The 21,233-nt window shown below is 47.9% G+C and overlaps 1 protein-coding gene across 2 annotated transcripts in view; it reads left to right on the forward strand.

Annotated features, from left to right (window-relative positions):
• Positions 1-21,233, forward strand: part of COX10 (cytochrome c oxidase assembly factor heme A:farnesyltransferase COX10) — a 109,638-nt gene that overhangs the window by 15,387 nt on the left and 73,018 nt on the right. For both annotated transcript variants that reach the window (XM_066264285.1, XM_066264286.1), the window contains one exon: positions 12,748-12,872. In XM_066264285.1, the coding sequence (XP_066120382.1) occupies positions 12,748-12,872 (125 nt within the window). The remainder of the gene's footprint in view (positions 1-12,747; positions 12,873-21,233) is intronic.

Genomic DNA, 21,233 nt, shown 5'->3' on the forward strand with positions numbered 1-21,233 from the left:
ACAAGGGAATTTTAAAGGAATGCTACAAAGCGCATTCTCTCTAAGTACTAAAAAGTTTTTTACTCAAGAGCTTTATTTATTATTTATTTATTTATTTATATCACAAGAAAGGAGATAGTGAACTTGGCGTTAATGAAAACAGGAAGTCTGACATCAGTGTTTGGTAAAACATTACCGGGGTGCATCTTCACCTGTATCACACTCGGTTATAGTTTACCTGTGGGGAGAGGTGTGTTTCATCTGGCATCCTCTCACCCTGTGGCCCGGTGCTGACAGGGCTTCTGCCTCCAACACGTGCTTAGGGCGCACCCTCCTCACTGTCGCGGGGAGAACCCCTCCTCACCCCGAGGTCTTCAACTCGGACCTCAGCTGGGAAGCCTTCCGAGGCGGGCAGCCCTTCCGTATTCCCTGCAGCATCCTCGGCCTCCTCCGCAGAGGCGCTACCCCTGGGCGGTGGAGCCCGGTGGCGGGCCGGGTCTCCTGCAGTGAGTGAGCACCGTGAGCGCCGGGGGGCGGGACCGCATCTCTCGCTGCTGCGGTGCCCATCGCCTCGCTCGCAGCTGGCACGTGATGATGCTCAGACGATAGACGCTCAGTGGAGAAAAAGGTATCGTGAACTCTGATGCCGCTGTTTGCAGAATTGTGAACAGATTGGCCTTTTAATTACAAATAATCAGTTACAGTAAGTCCTTATCTACTGTCACCATGAGTTCTGGGAAACTGACTTTAAGCAAAGCAATAAAACAACACCAGTTTTACTACAGGCTCACTGAACCAAACAAGAGCTAAGTTGTGGTCACAGAAGTCACCCAACTTCCAAACGAAAACCCAAAGCATTATTCATATTAAACTTGGAAATGAATGTGAGCTATTACATACATTTAAGCAGGCATACCAGATACACTAATAAATGTTAATTAATAAGGTACGAAGTCAAGTAACCTTAATTAATTAATTTATTTATTTATTTTTACAGAGACAGAGACAGAGAGAGGGATAGACAGGGGCAGACAGACAGGAACGGAGAAATGAGAAGCACCAATTATTAGTTTTTCGTTGCGCATTGTGGCACCTTAGTTGTTCATTGATTGCTTTCTCATATGTGCCTTGACTGCGGGCCTTCAGCAGACCGAGTAACCCCTTGCTCAAGCCAGCGACCTTGGGTCCAAGCTGGTGAGCTTTGCTCAAACCAGATGAGCCCGCGCCCAAGCTGGCGACCTTGGGGGTCTCAAACCTGGGTCCTCGGCATCCCAGTCCAACGCTCTATCTACTGTGCCACCGCCTGGCAATTTTTTTAATTTAAAAAAGAAAAGTAATTAGTTTCCAACACGGTCATTTCAGTTAGGGGGCACAGTGGCCAGAACATACGTGGGCAGCCCCCGGCACCAAGCGGGTACCCACCCTGCCCAGGACATACCCTTCCATTGCGGGCCACTCACACGCACACGCTCTGACTGGGGCCGTGCACATGCAGCAGTTCACCTCAAGCACACGTCTTTGGGACGTGGGGGAAACTGGCCCCCACGGAAACCCTTGCAGGGGGAGAACAGCAGACCCCACGCAGACAGTGGCTCCTGCTTCAATTGGTGTGTTTTTGTTTTCTGATCAACACTGATGAAAGGACAGCAAACAAGATGACCTTGTTCAAGGACCTGCTGTGTTTTACTGTCCTGCGTCATCGAGTGCTTGGTGGTGACCGCTGGGTCTGGTCCCTGATGACTGCGGGCTGCTGTATTCTGCCGTCTGTCTGCTTTTCACAGTGTTGCCCTTGGCTGTTGTCACTGTGTCCTGCATGTCTCTGTGTCCTGCAGCCTTACGTGGTACTCAGCCTAAGTGTCGGGAATCAAAGTGGCCCTACTGTGTGTCTCTAAGAGTTTTTCTGAACTTGTGAAAGCTCTACACCTTGGCGCTCAAAGGGACCCTCAAGTACTTGACTTGGCTTTAGCCTACGTGAGCCGGTCCTCAGCCAGGCGGCTTTATTGTTTTTTCCTCCAGGTGAGTAGTGAACATAAATGTTAGCAATGAATCATCTGTTATGGTTGGCAGATGATGATGATGAGTGTCAGTTTCACTCTGAGGGATGTTGACACCATTCAGGGAGTTCTTCCAAGTTCAGGGAGTTCTTCCAATCGTTCACCATCTTAAAAGTATCAAAGAGATTTTTTTTTTCTTGCTAGACACATCTCTTGAATGCCAAGAATAATAACATAGCCAATATTACTGCCTAACTCTTCAGCCACCAGCAATAAATGAGAGTCCTCAGGGAAAACAAAAAGTGATACTTAATATCTGTAAGTTCATTTTACTGACCTGTCACGTGGGTTGTATAAAATAATCACATTGATAAGCTAAGTATACTGTCAAAATCAGAACAATCATTTAAATGAATGCTTAATCTTAATTCTTTATTATTTTAAGGGCTTATTATGAAATATCTGCTCTGTGGACCATGGCACAATTTGGGTAGGAAATCGAGGACAGGCTTTGATATTTTAGTGAAAATGCACAACTGACAATTCCTTTTTGCCAAACTCATTTTTTTTTTTTTCAGAAGACTTCTTAAAAATTTGATAGGCATCAGTTTTTTGGAAAACTTTTTTTAGCCAATTGCAAAGGTTATGAAGTGTCGATTATTAAGTCTATTGCAAAGAAGTGATTCTTGATCAAGAAGGGAAAAAAAAATAAAAAGTAGGATGACAAAGTGGGAAAGCTTAAAAGCCACGGAAAAATTGGAAGAACAGTCTGAGGGTCTCCCTCCGTGCTGCCGCGTAACTCACTTAGACATAAACATTTTATTTATGCGTCTGCTTACTCGGTAAGAGCCACTTCCGTTCCCTTTTCTGAATGTAGACTACAAGTGCAAACCGAATGCCTCTGGTCCACTGCCTTGGCGATCGTACTTAAACGTTTCATTTGGTAACAGTGTTACTCAGTCAATCTGGAGTTAGGAGTTTTAATCTTTGGTCCTAGGGGAGAAATATAAATATATATATATTTATTTATTTATTTATTTATTTTTGACCAGCTCGGGTCATTAACTGTATGAAAAAAGAGGAAAACAGGAAGGCCCCGTAATAAGTTCTCAGTTTTGCAGCTGTGTTATTAAAAACCTCTCTATAAAGTCTTATCTTTTAACCAGAAGTGGTTATGGTTTGTAATCAGTTACCTCTGATTAATATTCTTTAATGTGGCTGAGGGGAAAAAAGAAACAGCGCGTCTCTCATCGTTTGACTTTTCATCTGAACTTAGCAACAGGCATGAGAATTACCGCCTTCTTTGATACGTGTGTTTGTAAGATGACTGTGTCAGGAAGGCTCCCAGAGAGAACATTGCCAAACCATGAAGCCTTAGAAAAAAAAAGAAACCGAAAAACTCAAATTAGAAATTGAAGCATTTGAAGCTTAAGGTGTTAATAGAAACGAAGAGAGAGGAGGAAATCGCGAGTACAGCTGTGAAGTAAAGAAGTACACGCTCATTTGAAAATCAGCAGAGACTTAATTCCTGCCTCCTAATTAAGTCGTATTGTTTTGAACTTTGAGATCGACTAAAAAAAACAAACAAAACGTAATCCACTGCTCGGACACCCACGTAAACAGAACCACCTACAGATGCATCAGCCGCTCTTCTCTGTCAGCCTTGTGCACCAAAGAGCCCTAAAGAGAATGCCTCTCGGGTGTGCAGGGTTTGGGACACAATAGCGCACAGTATCCACTGTTGAGAAGAGTGAGGTGCAATAGATCACAAGGATAATTTAAAATCTATAGAGAATCTCAAAACTCATTTAGCCAGTGGTTTTAATCTTTCTGCCAACTTTTTTTTTATCAGCATTGATAATTACCCCCAATTGATTTATTGGAGTTTTGTTTTTCACTTCATTCTTTTGGGGACCAGTGCTATAAAAAAAAAAAAGGCATTAAAAGACCAAGATAAAAGCAGGATGTAGATGACCAGTTTTTTTTTATAGTGACCCTGATAGTTATTTTTAGGTGACAATCTCAGAACGTTAATAGAGTGCCTGCCTCCGTTAGGCTTATGCTATCTATGCTCAAGAGACTAGCAGTTCTCAAAGTATGGAGCTTTTGTTTTTTGTTTTTTTAAATTATCTTTGATAAAGCTGCTTCTTCAAAAGTGCCTCTTGCATATTAGAGAAGGCTAGCCCTTCCAAATGCCTCAGGGTGGCCCGGGAAGGTGTCCTTGGTGTTAGAACTAGAGAGGCTGGCTAAGACGTGTCCCAGCCCCATGCAGCCTTGGTGCGTGGGAGACAGAGCCCCCCTCTCCCCGTCACAGAAGCACCAGCTCCTCGGTGACTTTGGAACCTGTCCTGTGAGAAACATTTCCATGGATTCTGTGCAGGCAGACGGCGCTGCCAGATCTCGTGGCCTGGCGGGCGATGGTTGTCCTCGGCGAGGTGTGATGGCCGGGATTGTGCGTGTTTGTGTTCGTGTTTGTGTCTCTTCCCTTCAGGTGGCTGAACCTCCTTCTGAAGGTGAGCCTTTGCGTACCGCTTAGGGGTGTCTGTGAAGCAGAGAGCCAGTTGTTGTACATCGACAGCCTGACTGTTGATTAGATCCTAGACGGAGATCACTGCCACTGGGTTTGCACGTGGCTCTCCACGTGCAAAATCAAATGTTACTGCCTACCATTGCCTGCCTTGCTGTTTGTTTTAGAGAAGTCATGTATTTTACCAGTAAAAAAAGTCTTTAGTGCACATATATATATTTATAATATGTACATTATTGTACATAAACATCATATGTAAGATAAAAGGTACATTTATCTGTAAATAAAATTCATGTACTCTTAACTCCAATGATGCCCAAAGAGTGCTTTTAAAGAAAGAATTGAAAGGTCCACTCAAGTGGAAGTTTTCATACTTTCTTCTCATTCCCCAGCTATCCACAAATAAACGTAAAAACACCGTGGCGTTTTATGGAGCTCCACAATGTATGTTTTTTCTTGATCGCTGTCATTTTTGGCCCACAGTTTATGAAGAACAACCTCTCAGCCATGCCCCTAGGGTGACAAAGAGGCAGTGGGACAGAGGCATGTGGCACTCTTGTGAAATGTTTTGCCGTTTTTCGAACTGCCTTTACCCACTGCTTTTAAGTCTTAGCTTCGTAGCCAGAGAAGTAGTAAGTCACCTAAAGTTCTAGGAACCACATTTTAATAAGAGCGCCCCTTAGTAAGCCCTCATTATCTGCCAGGAACTGTGCTAAGTGTTTTTGTCACAGTGAAAAGCTAGTGTGTCTCTAAAAGGTGTCGCTCGGCATGGACAGGAAGAGTGTGGAAGTCAAGGGCGGTTGGTCACATGAGACAGTGTCACCTGGAGAAAGCGTAGACTGTGGGACTGCCTCGTTGGCAGGTGTGAAGGTTGTGTGCAGGGAAAGTTAATCGGTTGCCGGAGGAGGTAGAAAGGACATCTGCAGGTAAGCTCGCCCAGGACGTTGACGTGAGACTTGCTTTGAGACACAGGACAGTCCCAGAGCCAGAGCTTTTCTCTACAGAAGATGCTGCACCCACTCTTAAAGTAGGACAGAGCTCAGACTCGTGAACCCCAAATTCCCTTTTAAGATGTTATTATTCTTTGGGTGGCTGGATTATGTTTCGCTCCTGGGCTGTAATCACATGCATGTATTCTGTAAAGTGCCACACACCCTGCCCCCAGACACTGTCTGCACCTGTTTGCACTTCGCCTTCCTTCAGGGCCTGGCCCCTCCCTGCCCTGTGCTCCACGGTGTCTTTGTGTCTTTCCCCAGGTGATTTTCCTCCCCTCCCCTCAGTGTGGCTGAGAGACCGGCCTTTCTGAAACACCACCTTGTTGCAGTGTTTGTTAGTTTATTTCTTAGTGCAAAACAAGTTACCACACTCTTGGCAGTTTGTAACAACACAGTTAGCATGGATTTCTCGAGTCCTCGAGTGTGGGTGTGGCCGGGCTGCATCGTCTGCTTGGGGTCTCCACAGCGTGGAGTCCCTGTGTGTGTTCAGGGCTGCGGCTCTCCCCTGGGGCGCAGCCTGGAGTCCCTGTGTGTGTTCAGGGCTGCGGCTCTCCCCTGGGGCTCTGGGATCCTCTTCCCTCCGCGCAGGGTGGCAGAATTCCTTCCTGTGCTGCTCTTGGCCTGAGGGCTCAGTTCTCCTGCCAGCTCTGGGTTGTGGACAGCTCTCCTCCTAGCAGCACCAGCAGTTCTGCCAGGTGGCCTTGTGGCCGGTGAGTGCCATCAGGGGTGTTTTTCTCCAGGCCAGTTGAACTTGCCTAATTGTGACCATTTCAAAGTAATACACACACACACACACACACACACACACACACACACATATATGATATATATTTTAAGTTATAGAGAACATACATTAATAAGAACTCCCTGGAGAAAGCAAGGAGACGAGACCATATTTATTTATTCCTTCTTTCCTTCTTCTTTCCTTCCTTCCTTCCTCCCTCCCTCCCTTCCTTTCTTCCTCTCTCTCTTTTTCTCTCTCTCTTTTTCCTTCCTCCCTTCCTCCCTTCCTCCCTTCCTCCCTTCCTTCCTTCCTTCCTTCCTTCCTTCCTTCCTTCCTTCCTTCTTTTTTAGTGAGAGAGGAATGGAGAGAGAGAGAGAGAGAGACAGGAACATTGAGCTGCTCCTGTGTGTACCCTGACCAGGGATCAAACCAGCAACCTCTGTGCTTCGGGACGATGCTCCAACCCACTGAGCTATCCGCCCAGGGCGAGACCATGTTTTTGGGATCCTATTAGTGATAGCATTTGGAAGGTGGTGGCCCTGGCCAGTCTTAAATCGGGACCTACGGTTCTGAAGCACCTGAGTGTGGAGGCTGCAGTTGTGAAAAACTTGGGCCTAGTAGCCAGGACCACCTTTGTCCCTAAGCACCAGCATGGGCTGTCCGTGCAGCTTGGCATGGGGGTGCTGGCGGTTTACCCACGGGACAGCCGCCCAAGCATGGGGGGGGGATGGGTCAGGCTGGGCTGGGCCTGGAGAAATGACCTTCCTGGGGCCTGCAGAGCAGTGCCCTGGGCCGCAGGGATGGGTCAGGCTCGGCTGGGCCTGGAGAAATGACCTTCCTGGGGCCTGCAGCGCAGTGCCCTGGGCGGCAGGGATGGGTCACGCTTCACTGGCAGAATTGATTTTATGTTTATTTGTGAAGGGACAGAATATGAGATTACCAAATAAAATATAATTCCAAAGGTTATTAATGAAAGAATATATTACATTCACTTTTAATGAGATCCTGGTGTTGTAAAAGGACTCCATGTAATGAATCCCAGGAAATCAATGGGAAGTTTAATTACAGTTGTGGCCGTGGTGTGTGGGATGCTGCTTTGGTCACTTCTCCTTGGACAATTCGTCAGCCCTCTGCCTCGCTCTTTCTTTAAATTAATTGCTTTGAGGAAATAAATATGAATACATTCTTTGTTAGCTTATGATCTATCTATTTTTGGGGGGAAATGCGCTATATAGATACAGACTTCCTCCGCTATACTAATAACCCCTATCATTTTTAAATGTGTATTTCCATCCACAATTTGTACATTTTTCAATTAGGCGGTATTCCTGTTTTGTAAATTTAGTCGTGATGATGTCTGATGTTTGCAAACCAGTTTCTGTCTCTCCACTTATCAAACTTGACCCCCTTAGTTAAAAATGTGATGCACTTTCTGAGTTACTCATCACTCATGGGAGCCCCAAGGTGGTTGATTACAAAGGAAAACAAGATAATTTCTCCTCTGAGCTAACAGTTTTGCTTTCATGTAACTACATACAAATAGTTGATTTTCCTCTCAGGCATTTTATTCTGACAGTTTAATGAGGAGGGAGCTACCCTGTCCGTTCTGGCGGAGGAGGGAGCTACCCTGTCCGTTCTGGCGGTGGAGGGAGCTTCCTTGTCCGTTCTGGCGGAGGAGGGAGCTTCCTTGTCCGTTCTGGCGGAGGAGGGAGCTACCCTGTCCGTTCTGGCGGAGGAGGGAGCTACCCTGTCCGTTCTGGCGGTGGTTGGGTGTTTTCGCTTGTCCGTAATGCACACTACAAAATGTTGGCTTAGATACTTAGAGAAATCTAAAGCAGTTCTTCGTTGCGGGGACTCTGACTTCTGCTAGCTATGTACTGAGAAAGGATGTCCTATGCTCTTCTTACCCACCAGAGCGGTTTGTAAGCAGTCTACTTTTGATTTAAGGTTCAAGGCCTTAAAATAGTCATGAGTTGTTTGGACTGATTTTCTCTCCCCCTCCCCCCCCCCGCCCTGTGGATGAAAGCAGTTTACTTAGCTCCTCCTAAGAGGGGTGCCATTCAGTCTCTTGTGCCTCAAATTCTCCCGTTGACGCCATCAGCCTTTCTCCTTGGGTGGTAGGGTTGAGAAGGGGCCCGGTTGTTAAGGGCTTTTCTTCCAGCCCTGGCGTGTCGCTACACACAGGGCATCGTGCCGGGAGCCGCCTAGCCCAGCTCGCGAGCTGTCAAGTGGGCGCTAAACAAGATGACTCTCGCTGTAGAACACGAGCCTGTCCACGGGGCTTTGCGGTGTGTGCTGTGATATCAGTGAAAAAAGAAAAGAAAAGAAAAGAAAAGCCCTACTCAAGAGCAGTGCTGTTTGAGTGCCCTCGAAGGGGCTTTGTTTGCTTTTTAAAAAATGGCGCATTTCTTGATGGCCACTAAGTGCGTGCAGGTCTGGCTAAATGGAGTGTTCAGTGAGGGGCTGTTCTTCCCCCGCCTCGCCCGGGTGAGCTGTCTGTCCCTTTTATATACACCTGCGCCGCCCGTTTTCAAAGCTTGGAATCTCTGTGTCATTTTCTTTTGGGCATAAGTCCTTAGAGAATTAGAGAGCTAAAAGTTTCTTCAGAATGTGTTCCTTTGAAATGGTGCTGAGCCCTGGATGGCTGCCCTGGGCGCCTGGGACTTTCTTCTCTGCTGCGGTTCTGTCCTCGGGTGAGGGCTGTGTTCTGACTTGCCGTCCCTGGTACGGGCGGCTGGGCAGGCTCTGCCTCGTCCGGAGCAGAGGAGGAGACGGAACAGTGCGCCCCGTCCGGCCGAGCCCGCCTGCTTCTCTCCTGGCAGGCTCTGTCTGTCTCCTGAAGCCCCGTCTGCCTCTGGCCGCTGGTGCTCCGCCTGTCGTCCGGGGTCTCCATTCCCCGGGAGCTCCTCCCTGAACCTCGCTCTCCAGTCTTCTTACTCACACCCGGGAGACACACCTTCCCCGGCAGATTCGGACACACGCCACGCCTGGGGACCACCACGTCCAGGAAGGGCCCCTTTTGCCAAACACATGCTCTCTAGAGATGTCCGGTGTAGGTCGACAGTCTCCACCACTGTCTTTAGGTCAGCTTTGCAAATTAACGTGGTTCCCAATCAAAGAAAATGTGAGGAATCCCAGGAAGCCTGTGTCTGGCCTGGCTCTTTGGGACAGGGCTTGTCCGTGCGTGCGGTAGAACTAGAAGCACTTTCTGTCCGTGCGGTAGAACTGGAAGCACTTTCTGTCCGTGCGGTAGAACTGGAAGCACTTTCTGTCCGTGCGGTAGAACTGGAAGCACTTTCTGTCCGTGCGGTAGAACTGGAAGCACTTTCTGTCCGTGCGGTAGAACTGGAAGCACTTTCTGTCCGTGCGGTAGAACTGGAAGCACTTTCTGTCCGTGCGGTAGAACTGGAAGCACTTTCTGTCCGTGCGGTAGAACTGGAAGCACTTTCTGTCCGTGCGGTAGAACTGGAAGCACTTTCTGTCCGTGCGGTAGAACTGGAAGCACTTTCTGTCCGTGCGGTAGAACTGGAAGCACTTTCTGTCCGTGCGGTAGAACTGGAAGCACTTTCTGTCCCTGCGGTAGAACTGGAAGCACTTTCTGTCCGTGCGGTAGAACTGGAAGCACTTTCTGTCCGTGCGGTAGAACTGGAAGCACTTTCTGTCCGTGCGGTAGAACTGGAAGCACTTTCTGTCCGTGCGGTAGAACTGGAAGCACTTTCTGTCCGTGCGGTAGAACTGGAAGCACTTTCTGTCCGTGCGGTAGAACTGGAAGCACTTTCTGTCCGTGCGGTAGAACTGGAAGCACTTTCTGTCCGTGCGGTAGAACTGGAAGCACTTTCTGTCCGTGCGGTAGAACTGGAAGCACTTTCTGTCCGTGCGGTAGAACTAGAAACACTTTCTGTGTGCTGCTGAGAAAGCCGCACGTGAGGGGCGTACCAGCGCGTCGTGACCGTCGGAAGGGGCGCCCGTTTCGGGAGAGCTCGCTTGTTAATGGCAGTGGTGGTGCTTCTGGTCTTGCTTCCTGTGACCCCTCCCTTGTTTATTTGGACTCTTTTCTCCAAATACTCCTGTCCGCGTTTGTCATTATGTCCTTTGCCCCCTACGGTAGAATTCTGATGTGTCCTTACCCACGCTGCGGCTGCGGCTGCGGCCAGTTGCCGTCTCCTGTTTGTCCCCCCGGGCTCAGCCCGGTCTGCAGGTCCGCAGGCGCATGACTCCGGGGCTCTCTGTGTGTCCCTCCGGCCTCCAGCTTCTGTCCTGGGCCCCCGTTTCACGCCGTGCGCACGTCCGCCGGGACGCCCACAGCTCCTCCCCCAGAGCAGGGCGCGAGCCCCCGGGACGGGCCCGCGGGCAACCTCTTCCTGCGATTTCCTTGTTCCCGTTCATGGCGTCCTCTTCTTCACGTCGCCCAGCACGGCGCTTCATTCCCCTCCTGTTCCTCTTCTTTGTCCTCCCGTCCTCCCTCCTGCCTCTCACGGGGAGGGGCCCTGACAGTCGTTTTCTTCGCGGTGCCCTCCTGTTGCTCCACCCTCAGTGCCCCCCCCCCCCAGGCTAACGGGACGGTCCTGCAGGCCGTGCCTCCTCGTGACTCGGGTGCCCACTGCCGCCAGGCTGGACTTGCCGTCCAGGCCCCTTTCCTGCGTCAGACTGTCAGGGACGCCGCTGCCGATCACACTGAATGTGACCCCCTCCGTTGGCGGTTCTGTGGTCTGATGGCCGCCCCCTCCCCTCCGCTTCCTCCTGGGCATGCTGCTCTCGGCCGGGCCCCGCGTGGGGCAGCCCTGAAGGGGGAACAGTGCAGCGGCCCCGCCTCCAGTGGGAAGGCTAACAGAGGGTGCCGCGAGGGAGGCGTCCCCGGCGAGGACCCAAGCAGATAGCGCCCCGGAACAGGTGCTGTGTAAGATGAGGTCTCAGGGGCGAGAACGGCTGATCATGAAAGGGTCGAGGGAGCAGAAGGCGAAGGACCCTGAGGCCAGACGGTGGACGTGCTGGGAAAGCAAGACCCTTGTGACGGGGGACCTGTCCATGAGCTCCGGCTCCGGAGAGCCACCGGGTGCACGTTTGGGCCAGGAAAGGGGCGTGTGCTTGGCCCCAGGTGTCGTGTCAAAGGCCTTTCTCCGCAGCGGGAGTGACATGATCTCTCTATGTTTTCATGCCTCGTCTGAGCCTGGAGCAAGGCAGGAGAGCAGAAGCCGAGGAGGAAGGGCCCTGGCAGCATCAGGCAAGGAAGCAGCTTGGACTAGATGACGTGTGTCTCAGCTTCAGCACGTTGACATTTTGGGGCCAGAACCTTCTTTGTTGTGGGGACTGTCTCCTGTACCATAGGATGTTTAGAAGCCTTCCTGGCCTCTACCCACTAGGGTCCAGAAGTCTCTGCCCCCTCCAGGTGTGACAACTGAATGTGTCTACAGGCATTGCCAAGTGTCCCCTGGGGCAGCACCACCCTGGTTAGGAGCCACTGGACTAGGTGACGTCCACAGACACGTGTTTGAAGTGCGTCATGGAGGAAGGACAGACAGCACTTTGCCGTGGGTGGGGTGCAGACAAGGGGGAGGGGAGAGGCTTCCAGAATGCTTCCCGGCTGTTGGGCTGGAAAGCTAGCGGGTGTCCCGCGGACTGCAGAATCCTGACAGTGGTTTCTCTCGGCCCAGTGCCTGTTCGTGGACTGTCCGCCCCTGTGGTGTTGCCGTCCCCCCGCCCCTCATTCTCTCTCTGCACCCCCCCCCCCAGGGTCCAGTTGCCAGGCCGTCTTCCTGCAGCCTTCTCCAGTGAGTTCGGCCGTGCTGACCATCTTTCCAGGTTCTGCAGCCCTGTGCCCACACCTCTCTTACAGGCTTCCTGGCCCGCCAGCTTCTGGAAACCCCGGGACAGGAGCCCCGGGCCCGGAAGGAAGGGGGCAGGCCGAGCGGACGCTGGGATCGCCTGACGGTGCTTCCGTGCCTTCCTCTTCCTCCTGTTTCCGTTGGTGGCTCTCGGGTCATCATTTCCCTCTGGTCACCCCCCACTTATCTTCTGGCCCCTGGGACCAACCATCTGTTCCGGGCAAGCACCCCTCTCAGGTAGGATGGAGACCCACAGAATTAGTGAGGACCTTCTTATTTGCTGCCCCGTTTTCTGGTTACTCATGTGTGCCTGTCGTCACCCTGACAGGTAAATACTGAAGGCGGGATGAGCCCTCTCTCATTCCTTCATCCCATGCCATGCCCAGAGCCCAGCATCGTGCCGATCGGGGATTAGGTATTCAAAAAATAAAAAAACGCTTCTTGAATGACTACGTGAGCCATGCAATCTCAAACAATATCCACTTTATTATTGTCTCTTGCATATCATAGAATTTTAAAAAATGAGCCTTTTTTTCTGTGACGATTCCTGTCCTTTGTCTAATTGGGAAAATGGCTTTTTATTTGTTTTCCTGACGGATAAGCCTGAGGCCGCATCAGGAAGGGAATGCATCGGTCAGTGGGACGAGGGCCCTCCCTGGCTGGCGTCCGCGCCGCTCATGGCCGTGTGCTCTGTTCTGTGTTGCAGCTCTCGTGGTCGGCACCGCCTCCGCGGGCTTCGCGCTGGCCCCGGGCCCCTTCGACTGGCCCTGCTTCCTGCTCACCGTGGCCGGGACCAGCCTCGCCTCCTGTGCGGCCAACGCCATCAACCAGGTCAGTGGCCGCCTCTCGCCGAGACGACGGCCTTGTCGCTCTTCCTGCTGTGGTCTCGTCCCGGGTTCTGAAACACCTTCCAAACTCACACATCTGTGCAGAGGTGCCGTGGGCTCCGACACCGTGTGCACCTTTGGGTCACAGAATCTGCGTGCCCTTGGTTTTGAGGTGAACAGCCTACAGTTATGCTCAGTGATGGCGGAGAGCAGTGGCCGGCGGCCCTCAGGGGACCGGGGTCCTGTGTTAGCAGGTGTCGTGGGGCCAGCAGACTCTCTGCTCCTGCCCATCTCAGGAGCGTCCCCTGAGCCCACTCCTTCTGCGTCCTCCTTTCTTTGGTTAGATGTGTTTGCATTTTAAATCACGATTACACAGAACACATACCCAACTTAAAAAAAAATGACTCATTCAGTATTTAGTAAACTTGGTATATGGCATAAGAATATATCAAAATTAGCATATTAGTCATTAGCCAATGATTTTAGCATATTATTTTTAATGCATCTTCTTCACTCCTATTATTTTAGCCATCAAAATCATTTCCTCACATAATTTTCCCTCGCCCAGTCCTTGTGGCGTGCCCCAACATTGTGGCTTTTTCCTGAGATCCCCTGTAAGTGAAAAGGTCTTGGCCGAAACATAGGGAAAGTTGTTTTCATCACCAGAACACCCAAGAGGAATTGGAACGGTTTTGAAACAGGAATTCAGGTTACCAGCAGGAAAACAGCTTGGCTTGAGTGGAGGGAGAAGTCGGTAGTCCACAAAATATGGGGATTTTAGTTCGATGGGAATGCCCCAAACACTGCATTTTTATCATGTACTTAACTGTCGGCTACTTGGAAATGTTTGAATCTCTTTCATGAAAGCGTTTATTTTTTGTTACTATTTTTTAAAGCCAGACAGTCTTATTGTGAGGTTCAACCAGCCCCACCCCTTTTCCAGAATTTTCTCCGCTCCTGCAGTCTACGACGCCATCTCTTCCAAGGCTCTCCTTCCTCTCTTTACCCGCCCATCTTTCTTGGCTAAGAGAATCATTATGGTTTCACAATGAACATGTTTCTGATGAAAATTTGAATGAAAAGCAATATGAGCAAAATGGATTTATATGACTATTTTAGGTCATTCTTTAAAAAAAAATTTTTTTTTTTTAAATCTTGACCTTTATTTAGTTATAAATCTAGGTCATAAGATTCAGACAGGAACTTATTCTAGTTTTCAGACCTTTTCTTTTTTTTAACTGAAGAGCTGTATTTACTCGTGAGATACTGAATGCCGGCTCCCGTTTAAATTATGTAGATTTAAATGAAAGGTTTAAAGTGAAAAGCATGGAGGATCAGGAAAAATAAAATAGTAACAGCAACGAACTACTAAGCATCAGTTGTAGCAAGGAAGTACTTGGAGGAAAGAAATAGAGTGATTTACATTTTAGAAAGAAATTTATAGAAACCAACTATAGCCCAGAGTTTTAAGAAACTTTGAGAAGACTGAGTTTCGATGGCCATTCTGTTCTGTAGTCTATAGGAAGTTTATTTGCAATAGTGAGTGCGGTGGGGGTCTATTGATTTTATTTATTTATTTTGTATTTTTCTGAAGTGAGAAGCGGGGAGGCAGAGAGACAGACTTCCACAGGCACTCGACTGGGATCCACCCAGCATGCCCATCAGGGGGCATTGCTCCGTTGCAGCCAGAGCCACTCTAGCGCCTGAGGCAGAGGCCATGGAGCCGTCCTCAGCACCTGGGCCAACTTTGCTCCAATGGATCCTTGGCTGTGGGAGGGGAAGAGAGAGACAGAGAGGAAGGAGGGGGTGGGTAGAGAAGCAGATGGGCGCTTCTCCTGTGTGCCCTGACTAGGAATTGAACCCGGGACTTCCACACGCCAGGCCGATGCTCTACCACTGAGCCAACCGGCCAGGGCGGGGGTCTGTTAATTTTAAAATGATTCCTGAGGAAAGCACAGACTGCAGGCTGGGGTCCTTTCTGCCACTGACACATTGTGACCGTCTGCCTCTTCTGTTACTGTGTCCTGCTTCAGGCTGCTTTGCCAGCCCTGTTACGCATCTCACACATCTGCCCTGTTCTCCCTCTGGAACTCTCCCTTCTCTCCTCCCTGTGTCCCTGGGCGCCCACAGGCCTCTTCAGTGCTGGGCGTGTTGTCACCACCCTTAATTGGTTGCGGTTGGGCGCACGAATAACTGCTTCATCTTCCTGTATTCGTCCTATCGTACTGCTTCCTTCCACTTTTCTTGGGCTCTAATTTCCTTGGGAAGCATCACGATACTTCCAACATCTCAATGGTTCCCATCACTGCACCATGCCACTGTTACTATGTTATTGATCACCTTCCCAGGTTACAGTATTTTGTAAAGAACACGTTGGAAATATAAATATTTTAGTTCTAATGCTGGTAGGCAATCTTATGAAATTAAAGGAATGGGAGGCTGTTTCCATTAGTGCCTTTAATTAGTATACTACCAGGTAACAAAGAGTTTAACTGAATGTGTGAATAGCAGATAAAGAAATAGTCTTTGGCAGAAATAGAAGAACTTCTTGTTTTTTTTTAGGAAGCTGATTTCGATGTAAAGAATGCATATATGAGGTTGGTGTGTATAAAAATTCTTCAGCTTCTGAGTTCTGTGGGAGGAAAAGAATTTCTACTGTCCATGTTAATAAGAGGATTCAAATCCAGTTTATATCTTTTAAATACTTTCCTTTAGCTGTTACTAATCTAGTTCTGAGTGATTCTTCTTTGCACCCTACTTCTGCGATCTCTCTGTGAAAGGAGGAAAAATAAAGCTTGGGAAAACCCTTCTTACCTTTGTTTTAAGGAGAGAGAATGAGATTCAGCTTCTGATTTGTGTAATAGATGTATTGATGAGAAGCCACTGCCATTAAAATGTAGGAAGGAATTATCTGTATTTTTCATAAAATACACACATGCTTCATTTGGAACCATGGTGTGGCTTTGAAGGAGGTATGCCTTCAGAAGGATGAAAGCACCCTGTAAAATGTCTTTCACTGAGCAGTTAGAAGATAAAACGTATGGGTGAATTGACTGATTGAATCCTGAGAAACAAGTGACTAAATGTGAGAAGCTAAATAAATCCAAGTAGAATGAATTAACAGTTTGAAAAAGATAAGAATTATCATCTTAATTATTTTTAGTATTTGACATAATCAAATTTACTATAATATTGAGGACTGTTTTACTTATGTTACATGTATATGAATATTTAATACAGGTTAAGAGGGTATGTAAATAAGTACATTTTTGCAGGATAATTTTTTTTTTAATTAACTGGGAGGCAGGGAGGCAAAGTGACTGATTCCCACATGCACCCCACCTGGGTTCCACCCGGAAAACCCACTAGGGGGCGATGTTCTGCCCACCTGGTCAGTTGCTCCATTGGTTGACAACTGAGCTATTTAAACACCTGAGGCAGAGGCCATGAAGCCATCCTCAAGTGCCTGGGGCCAACTTGCTCAAACCATTCAAGCCATGGCTGTGGGAGGAGAAGAGGGAGAGAGAGAGAGCGCGAGAGAAGCGAGAGGGAGAGGGGTGGAGAAGCAGATGGGGAAATCAAACCCAGGACTTGGCGATTCTCAGCCAGTTCTCCATTATTGCAACTTTTGTTTCCAAGGTGACACTGCCCCCATCTCTGATTGTTTGTCCAGGACTCACTCGATGAAGTGAGGCTGCTGAGAGGAAGGCCACCAGCCAGAGCGTGTGCGAACCGGTTTCACTCTGAAATGTGCAATCGTAACAGAGTATCTGATTTCTAACATTTATGCAGCTCTGAAATGTGCAATCGTAACAGAGTATCTGATTTCTAACATTTATGCAGCTCTTTCCGAGTGTATAAAGCATAGATACCTGAAGGACCACTTACACCGTGTAGCTCTGGGGAGTAGGGGGGTTCCCATTGCTGTTATTCGTAAAGCATTTCGTTTTGCTGTTGAACATTAAAAAAGATTTGTTATGCAAATAATTTTCCATTGCAGAACAGTGAGAAAATACAGATAGGCACAAATAACAGCAGCTTTTATTTTATTTTTCCCTGAGGCCAGACCCTGTGCTGTGTGTTACAGTTAGAGCAGAGAACAAACAAGATGGCCTTCCCACCCGCACTGAGAGGAGAAACTTGTTAATACGTGAAGTCTACATAATCTGATTAGCCAGCATTATCCGAAAGTTTAATTTAAAAATAAATGCAGTATCAATCAAAAAACATTTTTATTTATATTATCTAGATTTGAATAACACAAACATGCATATCTTCAAATATTATTTTTCTCACAGAAATAACTTCTATACTATATATAATTTGTATATTTTTCTATAAATAGCATATCGGAAATATCCTTCCATGCTGTAACATAATTTTTTTAGTGAGAGGCGGGAGGCAAAGAAATCAACTCCCACATGTGCCTCAACTGGGATCCACCCAGCAAGCCCCCCAAAAGGGGATGCTCTGCCCATCCTGGGCCGTTGGAGCAACCAAGCTATTTTTAGTGCCTGAAGTGGAGGCGCCACAGAGCTATCCTCAGTGCCTAGGGCCAATGCACTTGAACCAATCAAGTCATGGCTGTGGAAGAGGAAGAGGAAGAGAGGGAGCAGGAGAGAGAGAAGAGGAGGGGTGAAGAAGCAGATGGGCTCTTCTGTGTGCCCTGACTGGGAATCAAATCCGGGACTTCCATATGCCAGTGGTTGCTCTACCACTGAGCCAATCGGCCAGGGCTGCTGTAACATAATTATAAGAATTGTATATAGATACACCATGATTTGTTTAATCAGTTTCTCCTTATTGGATATTTTAGTGATTTCCATATAAGGAATGTTGAGCTGAAATCCCTGTAGACAACTTGTCGAACATGTGGTTTGTGTTAAAAGGTATGCAATTTTCAAAATAAAAAAGAATTTAAAAGATACGTATTTTAAGCACAGATAAATTGACAGTATGTGAAAGTGTCATCACCAACACTGCATGTTACAAAATCAATGCCAGGTTATAGGTGACATTGGATATATCCTTTTAAATAAAATTGTTTTGACTGCTTAGGAGGTGAAGTTCTCTTCTGGGGGAATTTTTTTTAATGCTTACTGGCCTCTTGTGTTTACCAGTGAGTTTGTCCATTTTTCTATTAGTCACTTTTGTGCAACAGGCCTTGATATATATAGATCAGATTATTATTAACTCTTTGTCAATAAAGTTTGGATATTATCTGGCATTTTTAAGGGTTTTTTGAAGTGTAGATGTTTCATATGTTTAACCAGCCAGATCCTTTAATTTTCAATACAGGGTTACTCAACTTCTACACTCTTGGCAATTTGGACTGGATAACTTTGTTGCGGGGGTCTGTCCTGTGCATTGTAGCAAGAAGTGTTAATAATAACTATAATTAGAGCTAACACTTATTTCGCTCTTGCTATATATGCCAAGTAATGTTCTAAGCATTTTACATACATTAGCTCATTTGTTTAAGTCTAGGTTCATGGGATTTCAAAAATATGGCTCTTTTGAAAGATCAAATAAATGATGAATGAATTTATAACCTCGACTTAGCTCTAAGAGCCATTGATGTTCTCAGAGACTTTATTTTGGAGAAAATTATAAGAAAGGCACAGAAACATAAGTAGAATTTCAGATCTGCAAGGTAGGTTATAATTAGAAAGATAAAGTTGATAAGGTGTGTTATCTTTAGGATCTAGTGTATCTGCGAATGAAGAATTTTTTATGAAAGGAAATAAACCAGCGTCAAGAAGAGACATGTTTTCGTTTGATACCTACTGCACTTGGGAGAGACGTCTCTGGGCTGGAGCGTGGTGATGGTGAAGGGCTGGAGCGTGGTGATGGTGAAGGGCTCTGGGTGCTGAGCTCTGAGCTATGGGGAGGGCCAGGCAGAGGAGAGAGACGTCTCTGGGCTGGAGCGTGGTGATGGTGAAGGGCTCTGGGTGCAGAGCTCTGAGCTGCGGGGAGGGCCAGGCAGAGGAGAGAGACGTCTCTGGGCTGGAGCGTAGTGATGGTGAAGGGCTCTGGATGCTGAGCTCTGAGCTGCGGGGAGGGCCAGGCAGAGGAGAGAGAGACGTCTCTGGGCTGGAGCGTGGTGATGGTGAAGGGCTCTGGATGCTGAGCTCTGAGCTGCGGGGAGGGCCAGGCAGAGGAGAGAGACGTCTCTGGGCTGGAGCGTGGTGATGGTGAAGGGCTCTGGGTGCAGAGCTCTGAGCTGCGGGGAGGGCCAGGCAGAGGAGAGAGACGTCTCTGGGCTGGAGCGTGGTGATGGTGAAGGGCTCTGGATGCTGAGCTCTGAGCTGCGGGGAGGGCCAGGCAGAGGAGAGAGACGTCTCTGGGCTGGAGCGTGGTGATGGTGAAGGGCTCTGGGTGCAGAGCTCTGAGCTGCGGGGAGGGCCAGGCAGAGGAGAGAGACGTCTCTGGGCTGGAGCGTGGTGATGGTGAAGGGCTCTGGATGCTGAGCTCTGAGCTGCGGGGAGGGCCAGGCAGAGGAGAGAGACGTCTCTGGGCTGGAGCGTGGTGATGGTAAAGGGCTCTGGATGCTGAGCTCTGAGCTGCGGGGAGGGCCAGGCAGAGGAGAGCTCGCAGCCTGTAAAACTGAAGGGGAAGCAGATCAAGATTGGTTTCCTTGTGGATACGAGACTGTCTAACGCTCCTTTCTCCATTTTCCCCTTCTCTGATATTTCTTCTGTTTTTACTGGGCCGTCAGCCTCGAGCACTAGGGATGGACTTTCATCTTCCGTGTTGAACAGAAGTGGTTCTGAAACGCGGTGTTGTATATACTAGGAGGATAAGACTGACGTTCGCAAACACCAGTCGTGTGATCTATTGAACGTTATCTGAGTAAGAAAATCAGTATGAGAAATATCTTCTTTTCTGAGTGTTGTGATTAGTTTAACCAGGATGTTTTAGCTAGTGGGCAGCTTGTATTCATTCATTCATTCATTCCGCGGCCTCTGAAGTCCGTAACTGGTGGGCTTTTTCAGATGATTCAGATTAGCTACCGCACTCTGAATAGCAGACAGGGAAGGGTCTCCAACGAAATGTGGTGTTCATAACAGGAAAATGGTGAGCAGTACCGAAGGTCAGAAAGAACATGAAATAAAATGTAGAGTCTCTTTTCCTGAATTGATATAACCCCAAGTAGTTCCCAAATTATATCTGATTCCACTCTCTGGAACAGTCTACAGAGCAGTAAGTTTGGCATGAGTATTCATAACCAAAATAACTCTGGGTGCAGTTTGCCAGCAAACGCAGAGATGACGATAATTTGAGCATATATATTTGTCGGTAGCGTTTTGTAATTTACGTGCTGCATTCACTGGTCGTTATTTTGTCTGCCTCCTACAATAACTTGGTGCTGTGGCATTATTCCAGTGTTGTGGGAAGAGTCAAGCAAAGCTTCGTGATGTCAACGATCAGACCTCTGAAAATGGTCAAATTGGGAGCAGAACTTGTGGACCATGGGCTCCCAGTTTACTTCTTTTTTCTCTCAACTGAAACGTCCTAACACCACCATGGAAGAGGGATATTCCCATTAATATATGAGCCTTTCTTCCGTTAGGTTAACTGCTGACATTCTTGCTGCTTGTCCCAGAGGCGAAAGTACCATAATACGCGTTTCTGTAATGAGATTGGGAGGATCGAAAGCACTCACGCCCTCTACAAGCCAGTGCTCCGTTAACGTTAGCTGTTACCGTTGTTGCTAATATGAAAGTCTGAGCCCTGGCCGGAGAGCTCGGTTGGTTAGAGCATCGTCCTGAAACGCAGAGGTTGCCAGTTCGATCCCCAATCAGGGCACATACAGGAACAGCTCGGTGTTCCTGTCTCTCTCTCTCTCTCCCTTCCTCTCTTGATGAAGTCAATAAATAAAAATTTTAAAATAAAAAAATAAATACGTAAAAGTTTGGGCCGTTTTGGCACATGTTCCTCATGCTTTCAGAATCTTACTTTCTTCCAATTACCTCCATTGAGGGTCTTAACCTAGAGGATGGGAAGGGGAAGTGCGTTTATGTTCACAGCTTACTAAGAGACTTGAGCTATAGTTACAGTTGCAAACTATTGTATAATGTGTGTGTGTGTGTATGAATATACATATGTGTTTGTTTCAGGTATGTATGCACTATAACTATGTGTGAACTCTTCTTATGACGTAGGTTCGGCAGACCTGATTAGTTCTCGACTGTCTCATAGGTATTGTGGAGCTCTGGGAGTTCCGATAAATCTCAGGAATACTGGTGAAAAGGTTGGTAGACTGAAAAAGCAGACATTTAACTGAGATGTAATGGACACGAGACCAGGATGGACTCGGGGGGCTAGGATTCTCAGCGTCTCTCTGGGGAGCGTGATGGAATAA

Source organism: Saccopteryx bilineata, chromosome 2 (assembly GCF_036850765.1).
Source record: "Saccopteryx bilineata isolate mSacBil1 chromosome 2, mSacBil1_pri_phased_curated, whole genome shotgun sequence".
Taxonomy (NCBI): Eukaryota; Metazoa; Chordata; class Mammalia; order Chiroptera; family Emballonuridae; genus Saccopteryx; species Saccopteryx bilineata.